This window comes from Aotus nancymaae, unplaced genomic scaffold (assembly GCF_030222135.1).
Source record: "Aotus nancymaae isolate 86718 unplaced genomic scaffold, 86718_ANA_hifiasm-v0.15.2.pri h1tg000006l, whole genome shotgun sequence".
In the NCBI taxonomy this organism is placed as follows: domain Eukaryota; kingdom Metazoa; phylum Chordata; class Mammalia; order Primates; family Aotidae; genus Aotus; species Aotus nancymaae.
In genome coordinates, this window is record NW_026988417.1 from 93,713,208 (window position 1) to 93,722,582 (window position 9,375).

A 9,375-nucleotide genomic window follows, 5' to 3' on the forward strand; every position below is an offset into this window, starting at 1 on the left:
AATATTTGAGTGACCAGCACGTACATGGGATAGTCTAGATGATACATTTAGTTAAAGACACAATATGCTCAGCTGTCTTCTATTGCTGTTGAAGCTGATTGTGCGATTTGGCTGTTCATTGTGGGATCAAGTTAATGGAAACTCTTGGGGGTAGGTGGGGGTTTCTTTCAGACCACCTGACGTTCACACTGTGGATGCCTTCATCATCTTAATAGTTATTATGTCTTGGTCTCAGACCTGGCCCTCTGTGAAGGCTCAAGGGCACACCCCTCAGGCGTGGCTGTTCTGTGAGCAGATGGTGAGAGGGTCTGTGTTTGTCCCTTCATTCGGGAGGCAGGGGGAAAAGACAGCCCTGAGAGCCTCTTGGAAAGAAGTTGGTGGGAAGCTGTAGATGAGGGATTTGTCCGTGCCATTGTAGAATGCTATATGTCCAGATTCATAATCCAAGAAGACACCAACCTTCCACACTGGCTCTCTGACGTGCTGACCTTTCAAAGGTGAGGAGACCCGCAGACTGTAATCATCTCCATTTTTTAAACCAGTCAGCGAGAAGAGGTCCCCGGGTGGCTTGGGGAAATTCCCCCTTCTGCTCACAGAGTCCTTGCAGATGCCCATTTCCCACTCGGTCTTGCTGCCCACCTCCACCTCCCAGTAGTGCCTCCCGCTGGTGAAGATCTGAGCACCCAGCACAGTCGCAGACTGGTCGAATCTTTCCAGGTTGTCAGGCAGCTGCTGTCTGCTTCCCCCGTGTTTCACACTCTTCAGACCCTCGGACAACACCAGGTAGAGATTGGCTGTGGCTGGGTCCCGCGTTATGTCCGCTGCAAGAGGAGGAAAGAAGAAATTTTCCTTGGGCACGACTGAAAAACCTCTTACCTAGGTGAAATTTCCATTGAATTCTTAGTATTTAGTCCCGGTTTTTAAAATGTAATTTGGGGCTGGGCGCGGTGGCTCATGCCTGTAATGCAGCACTTTGGGAGGGTGAGGCAGGCAGATCACAAGATCAGGGGTTCGAGACCAGCCTGGCCAACATGGTGAAACCCCGTCTCTACTAAAAATACAAAACCTAGGCCGGGTGTGGTGGCACGTGCCTATACTCCCAGCTACTCAGGAGGCTAAGGCATGAGAATTGCTTGAACCCAGGAGATGGAGGTTGCAGTGAGCCAAGATTGCACCACTGCACTCCAGCCTGGGTGACACAACGAGACTCAGTCTCAAAATATATATATATATATATATATATATGTATACACACACACACATATATTTGGTTTAGAACAGAGTTTCTGAGCTCTTCTTTCACTGTTCCACAACACAGTGTGAAGCTCTAAATGGAGAGAGAGAAGAGCCACGTGGAGGAGCTTTAGCCTGCCTGAGATGTGGAGGATAATCCTGTGGGTGCAATGCAAGTAGCTCTGTTTACAAGACACCCTTAGATCTCTGAGCTGTGTCCCCACACAGGGACACCCTTTGTTGTTTGCATTCATCTTAGCCATGGTGGGTTCCGGTTCTTCAATTTGGGTGGGAGAGAAAAGAGCAGTTATCTTTGACTGAACTTCTAATGGGCCAAACATTTTCTATATGTTATCTCGTTAAATCATTGCAAGCATGCTTTTCTATCGTTTTTACAAAAAAGAAAACAGGTTCACGAAGGTCACGGAACTTCACCAAGATTACACAGTCACGGAGTGTTCGAATCACAGTCCCTAATCAGCTTTGTTCATGATGTCCTGACAAACGCAGCTTCCTGGGAGTTTAGTGCAGCACCAGGGCCATCTGATGAAGCACACACACTGTGAACGGACAGTCACATACAAGGCCTCCTTTTTTTTTAGACAGAGTTTTGCTCTTGTTGCCCAGGTTGGAGGGCAATGGCACGATCTTGGCTCGCTGCAACCTCCTCTCCCAAGTTCAAGTGATTCTCCTGCCTCAGCCTCCCGGACCTGGGATACAGGTGCCTGCCACCACACCCAGTTAGGTTAGTTTTCTTTTTTTCTTTTTCTTTTTTTTTTTTTTTTGAGATGGAGTCTTGCTCTTGTTGCCCAGGCTGGAGTGCAATGGTGCAATCTCGGCTCACTGCAACCTCCACCTTCCAGGTTCAAGTGATTCTCCTGCTTCAGCTTCCCAAGTAGCTGGGATTATAGGCACCCATCACCACGCCCAGCTAATTTTTGTATTTTTAGTAGAGATGGGGTTTTGCCAGGCTGGTCTAGAACTCCTGACTGACTTCATGATTCACCCACCTCGGCCTTCCAGAGTGCTGGGATTACAGGCATGAGCCACCGTGCCTGGCCAAGTTTTTTGTATTTTTAGTAGAGATGGAGATTCATCATGCTGGTCAGGTTGGTCTTGAACTCCTGACCTCGGGTGATGCACCCACCTCAGCCTCCCAAAGTGCTGGGATTACAGGCATGAGCCACCATGCCTGACTGAGGCCTCCAACTTCCACTCACTGTCCAGACAAGATCAGGTGCCCAATCATACCATTTCATACTGTTATTTATAGACCAGATCCCACCATAACTAATTATCTGTGTGATTAATGCCTGTCACCTCAATTTCATTGAAAATTCTACAAAAGCAAAGGCGACGCCTGCCTTATTTATCATTGTGAGTAAGCTCAGAGCCTAATAGCATAGGGGCCCATGGCAGGGCTTTATTAAACACTCTTGAGTTCAAAGCTCATCAAGCCTTCCTCTGAAGGTCAGATTGTCAGCAAGATGAAAGCTGAGCGCTCATGCTGACCTCTCTCGGTGTTAGCCACACTCCATACTAAATCCCCGGAGCACTGTACAAGAGCTGTCTGTTGAGTGCTCCCTCACTGGGGTTTTAGAATTTTTTGTCCGTTTGTTTTCTCTCCCCTCCCTCCAGGTTTCCGTTTGTTTGTTGTTTGTTTGAGACGGAGTCTTACTCTGTCGCCAGGCTGGAGTGCAGGGACATGATCTCGGCTCACCGCAACCTCCGCCTCCTGTGTTCAGGCAATTCTCCTGCCTCAGCCTCCTGAGCAGCTGGGATTACAGGCACACACCAACCCATCCAGCTATTTTTTGTATTTTTAGTAGAGACGGGGTTTCACCATGTTGACCAAGATGGTCTTGATCTCTTGACCTCATGATCTACCCGCCTTGGCCTCCCAAAGTGCTGGGATTATAGGTGTGAGCCACCAGGCCTGGCTGGATTTTAGAATATAAATCAGCTTTTTTTTTCCTTTGAGAAAGAGTTTTGCTCTTGTTGCCCAGGCTGGAGTGCAGTGGCACAATCTCAGCTCACTGCAACCTCTGCCTTCCGGGTTCAAGTGATCCTCCTGCCTCAGCCTCCCAAGTACTTGGAATTATAGGCAGCCACCACCACACACAGCTAATTTTTGTATTTTTAGTAGAGGCGCTGTTTCACCATGTTGGCCAGGCTGTTCTCGAACTCCTGACCTCGTGATCTGCCCGCCTCGGCCTCCCACAGTGCTGGGATTACAGGCGTGAGGCCACTGTACCCTACTTAGGTTGCCTTTTATCCTAACGGAACGGAGCTAGAAATGTAGATACCCCTGCATGAGGAGGTGTGTCTGCCCATGCAAGGGGGGATGGAAGAAACAGATGACAAAACCGACAAGAAGGAACCAGGACCCCTTAGACAGAAAACAAAACCAGAGGAAGCCTGAGTCAACTCTCACTGCTTCTCTTTGCTCACGTTCAGAGACAGCCTGTGGCCCCAGCTCTCACTGGCGTTCTGTGCTGGCCCCGATACTTTAACCAAGAGCCTAGTGTCAGAGAGTGAATATTTATTTATGTTTTTGTTTTTGAGACGGGGTCTCACTCTGTCTCCCAGGCTATAGTGCAGTGACACGATCTTGGCTCACTGCAACCACCGCCTCCAGGGTTCAAGTGATTCTCCTGCCTCGGCCTCCCGAATAGCTGGGACTACAGGCGCGCACCACCACGCCCAGCTAATTTTTGTATTTTTAGTAGAGACGGGGTTTCACCATGTTGAGGATGGTCTCAACTCCTGACCTCATGATCTGTCTGCCTCTGCCTCCCAAAGTGCTGGGATTACAGGCGTGAACCACCGCGCCCGGCCAGATAGTGAAAGTTTGAAGAAAGTAAGCTAAAGTGAATTCTACAAGCCCCAGAGGTGTAACAAATCAGGCTGACTTACTGCTGAATTTTCTTAGCATTTCCTTCATTCCCGTGATGCGGCACAGACTCAGCTCTGTGGTGGTAGCCTCCGGACACTGAAGCAGGAGAGGCTGGCTACTGCAAAACAGCAGCGAGATTCACTCCACAGCTCAGACTGCGTGGCCTCGCCCCCCCAGAGAGTCCGTCTCATTCTCCCCCAGCAACAGCACAGACCCCCATCCCCACTCAAACTGGCCATCAGCGCCACTCACCCGCAGCTTGCATAGCTGAACAGAGGGAAAGCCTACCTTTCCAGGGCTCCTCTCACTTCCTAAGGGTGAAAAAGAAAGAAGGCTAGCATGGTGCGCTTTGATCGTAGCACAGACAAAATTCATTTTGCATCCAGTCCTTTGCAAAGTTCACAGAATCTGCTCCCCATGCAGCACGCCATGAGTGGGAGCACGCAGAGCAGAGAAAACACCCCCAGTTTCTTCCAGGCATGTGCTGTGGTGAACACAGGATGTTTCTCACAATGACTAGAGAACACCTCGTCCGTTTCTTTCTCTCGTATCGTCACTTTGTCCAGGGAACCTGCTCTGCAAACAAGCCAACCTGTGACTCTCATTCACCATCCAGTGAGAGGCAGAGATGGGCCGGTGACAGCTGAGGATCACCGAGCCGGTGCCAGCTGCAGTGGTGCATTTGGGGGGCACTAGATGAAGCAGCAGCATTCTGTGGAACCGGTCTACAAAACAGACCTGAAGCTGGAGTCGGGTCACATGGCTTATGTTTAGGAAGGTGCTGAGGAATACAGTAGCCTAGAGGGGAGGTAGACCAAAGCGGGGAAGGAATTGGAGCTCCCTGCACAGAACAGGGGGGCTCTTCTGTCTGTTTTTGTTGTTTGCTTGAGAGGAATCTTGCTCTATTGCCCAGGCTGGAATGGTGGCGCGATCTTGGCTCACTGCAAACTCCACCTTCCTGGTTCAAGCGATTCTCCTGCCTCAGCCTCCAGAGTAGCTGGGACTACAGGCATGTGCCACCATGCCCAGCTAACTTTTTTGTGCTTTTAGTAGGGGTTTCACCATGTTGGCCAGGATGGTCTCAATCTCCTGACCTCATGATCTGCCTGCCTCAGCCTCCCAAAATGCTGGGATACAGGCGTGAGCCACCTCACCCAGCTGCTAATTTATATATATCTATCTCTCTCTCTATATATAGATATATATATACACACATATATATGTATATATATATACATGTATATAGATATAATTTTTTTTCTCTTTGACTCTAGCCAAAGACACACATATATGTATATTTTTAGCAGAGACAGGGTTTCACCATGTTGGTCAGGATGGTCTCGATCTCTTGACCTTGTGATCCACCTGTTTCGGCCTCCCAAGGTGCTGGGATTACAGGTGTGAGCCACCACACCCAGCCTCTCCCATCTATTAACTATTGGACAAGCAGATGGTTTTAGTACCACAGGTGTGAATTATTGAATCGATGTTGCTATTAACCCATCCTGCAGATGACACTTATCTAAAGTTCATATCATAACGGTCTTTGTGAAGATTACATTTAATATGCCCAGCACATAGTAAATATACACAATAAACTTTAAAAAAATTACCACAGCTGAGGATGCAGAGAGGCAGGTATAGAAGAAATTGAAGCCATCCTCAGGCTTTGTTTCTCATTCTCTCTCTCTCTCTCTCTAATTTCTATAAGGCTCCATTGACGTATAGAATATTAATTCTTTAGGAAAACTACTTTGGGACCAGAACTTAGTTTTTAAGATGAATAAAGAGAACATTATTTCCTATGGCTTGAAGTACTACGAGATACTATGATTTTTTCCATTACTCTCAAGAATTTTATTCTCACCTCAAGAGTTTCCAAAGCCGAGCTTTGACTTTTGGACTCAATCTGTCCAATCATTTTGCTCAGGCTTCTGATTTGCTGGGTCAGTCTGGTCTCATTGCTCCTCAGTTTCTGCATGTTCTCTCTCTCTTCCTGTTCGAGGAGCTGGAGTTGCAGCTGTTCCTCTTCCTTCAGGAACTGGTGCATTTTCATGTATTCTGACACAACAACCTGTTTACAAGTCTTTCTTTCTTCCTGCCAAAACACACACACACACAGAAACACACACACACAGACACACACACATACAGAGACACACACACACAGACACACACACAAACACACACAGACACACAGACACACACACACACGAGACAAAATTAGTATAAGAGAAATGTCCTTGTCTGTAGATTTTTAATCCTTACAAGTCCTAGAGTTTCTTTCTTTCTTTGCTTTTTTTTTTTTGAGACAGAGTCTCACTCTGTCACCAGGCTGGAGTTCAGTGGTGCGATCTCAGCTCACTGCAACCTCCACCTCACAGGTTCAAGTGATTCTCCTGCCTCAGCCTCCCAAGTAGCTGGGACTACAGGCATGCGCCACCACACCTGGCTATTTTCAGTAGAGACAGGGTTTCACCCTGTTGGTCAGGATGGTCTCAATCTCTTGACCTCATGATCCGCCCGCCTCAGCCTCCCAAAGTGCTGGGATTACAGACATCAGCCACCGTGCCCGGCCAAGTCCTAGAGTTTCATGGCACCAATTCCTGAAATCCAACACATAACACATGTATTCTATTGATGAGCCAGGGGAGAGGTTGATGTTTTCGGAGGTATGTGCACTATAGACACAGTAGTAACAAAACCAAAATCTCTATTCCCAGGGTTGTCGTTCTAGTGGAGAAAATCAAAAATGAATAATAAACAACAGGTAGTGATCGGGACTATGATACAAATAAAACAAAAATAAGAAAAATTATGAAAACTGTGTGTTCATTTATTCAATAAATATTTATTCAATAAAAGTAGGTGTCGGATAACCAACAAGGAATAGAAATATACATGGCAAATAGTCTCACTTAAGAATTAAAAGTGGGGGCTGGGCGTGGTGGCTCACGCCTGTAATCCAAACACTTTGGAGGCCAAGGCCGGCGAATCACCTGAGGTCGGGAGTTCAAGACCAGCCTGACCAAGATAGTGAAACCCGTCTTTAAAAAAAAAAAAAAAAAGGAATTAAAAGTCAGTCAGGCTCGGTGGCTTACGCCTGTAATCCCAGCACTTTGGGAGGCCAAGGCGAGTGAATCACGAGATCAGGAGATCAAGACCATCCTGCCAACATGGTGAAACCCCCATCTCAACTAAAATACAGAAAATTAGCCAGGTGTGGTGGCACGTGCCTGTAGTCCCAGCTACTCCGGAGGCTGAGGCTGAGGCAGGGGAATCGCTTGAATCCGGGCGGTGGAGGTTGCAGTGACCCGAGATTGCACCACTGCACTCCAGCCTGGCAACAGAGCAACACTCTGTCTCAAAAAAAAAAAAAAAAAAAAAAGAAAAGAATTCAAAGTCTATTGGGAGAATCAGATACACAGTTTAAAAAATTATCTAATTAAATATTTAGTCCTTTGCTCTGACTGCTGTGGAGCTCAAATCCAAATCCAGGAGTGACCCTGGGCGCTCGTCAGGTATGATTTAAAGCACTATTTTGCTTTTGTATCCTTCTCTTTATTACTTTTTAATTTGCATCTTTCCCTCAATGCTTTTGAGATATTTCTTATTTATTTATTTATTTATTTATTTATTTATTTATTTTGAGACGGAGTCACTCTGTCTCCAAGGCTGGAGTGCAGTGGCGTGATCTTGCTCACTGCAACTTCCGCATCCCGGGTTAAAACGATTCTCCTGCCTCAGCCTCCCAAGTAATGGCACGCTGCAGGTGAGCACCACCACACCCAGCTAATTTTTCTATTTTAATTAGAGACGGGGATTTCACCATATTGGCCAGGCTGGTCTCGAACTCCTGACCTCGTGATCCGCCTGCCTCGGCCTCCCAAAGTGCTGGGATTACAGGAGTGAGCCACCGCGCCCGGCCAAGATATTTCTTTTTTAACTTGCTTTCCGTCTTATGTTATATGCCGATAAGTATCACCTGTGTTATAAATAATTATATCAGAGCCATCCTAGAGGAAGCCACAGCGTTGTCTAGCTGCACAAAGGACTCTTCCTAGAGGTGGGGAAGTTTGAGCTGAGCCTTGAGATTCCCACGAGGACCGTCAGAAGTAGGCAGCCCAGTGGAAGGAGACTGCATATTTTAGGGATGAGACTAGAAAAATGTGTGTTTTTTTCTAATATTTTGCTAAATTTCCCTTCAGTCCTCCTCATGGGATCTTATGCAGGCCCCGAAAGTCAGACAGACACCGACCTTGCACAGCATCGCTCTCTCCTTCTCGTGGGCTAACACAGCCTGAGCTTCCTTTCTCCTTTTTTTTTTTTTGAGACGGAGTTTCGCTCTTATTATCCAGACTGGAGTACAATGGCGTGATCTCGGCTCACCGCAACCTCTGCCTCCTGGGTTCAGGCAATTCTCCTGCCTCAGCCTCCTGAGTAGCTGGGATTACAGGGACGCACCACCATGCCCAGCTAATTTTTTGTATTTTTAGTAGGGACGGGGTTTCACCATGTTGACCAGGATGGTCTCAATCTTTTGACCTCGTGATCCACCCGCCTCGGCCTCCCAAAGTGCTGGGATTACAGGCATGAGCCACCGCTCCCGGCCTCCTTTCTCCTTTTACGCAAAAGGTTTGGGATTTCCTGACGTCTCTCCTGCAATGGTAACAAACTCTTCGTGGCAAATAAGCAGAGTACCAGTGGAAGCGGGACCCTCCCAAGTCTGTGATGTGCTGCTCGGATGGCACCTGTGACTGTTTCCCACAGAGGACGTGAGGACGGCTCATGGGGGAGCCTGGGCTGAGTTCAGGGTTCCTGCTGAGCAGCTGTCTTACTCTGTGGTGCTCCTCAGCCTCGCTGGACAGACGCACTCTGTTTACACCATGGCTCTGGGCTGCGAAGGCGCTGCCACCCTGCTCATCGTCGGAGAGCGCCTTGGCAGCGGCAGGCGTCCTCCTGTAGCTGCCCGGCTCATCCTCGCTCTGCAGCGCCTGGGACCGGAGCTGCCTGCCAATGGTGGCCAGCCTCCCCAGACGCTTGTTGGGCTGGAAATGCGGGCCCTGCAAGGTCCTCCAGCACTCAGGACAAGATAAAGGCATGCTAAGTTCCTCCCAGCTCCTGAGGAGACACATCAGACAGAAGCTGTGCCCACACTCGGTGGTCACTGGGCTGCTGAAATAGTCCAAGCAGATGAAGCAGGTGAGTTCCTCCCTGAGACTCTCCATCAGATCTGCTGTGGACAT

The 9,375-nt window shown here is 48.2% G+C and overlaps 1 protein-coding gene across 1 annotated transcript; it reads right to left on the minus strand.

Moving 5' to 3' along the window:
- Positions 1-270: 270 nt before the first annotated feature.
- Positions 271-9,375, minus strand: TRIML1 (tripartite motif family like 1). Its single transcript, XM_021670126.2, has 7 exons — positions 8,968-9,375; positions 8,731-8,788; positions 8,388-8,434; positions 5,997-6,227; positions 4,418-4,440; positions 4,150-4,247; positions 271-821 (listed from the first exon to the last, which is right to left on the minus strand). Exons 1-7 carry the CDS (start codon positions 9,373-9,375, stop codon positions 271-273), a joined length of 1,416 nt encoding a protein of 471 aa, XP_021525801.2.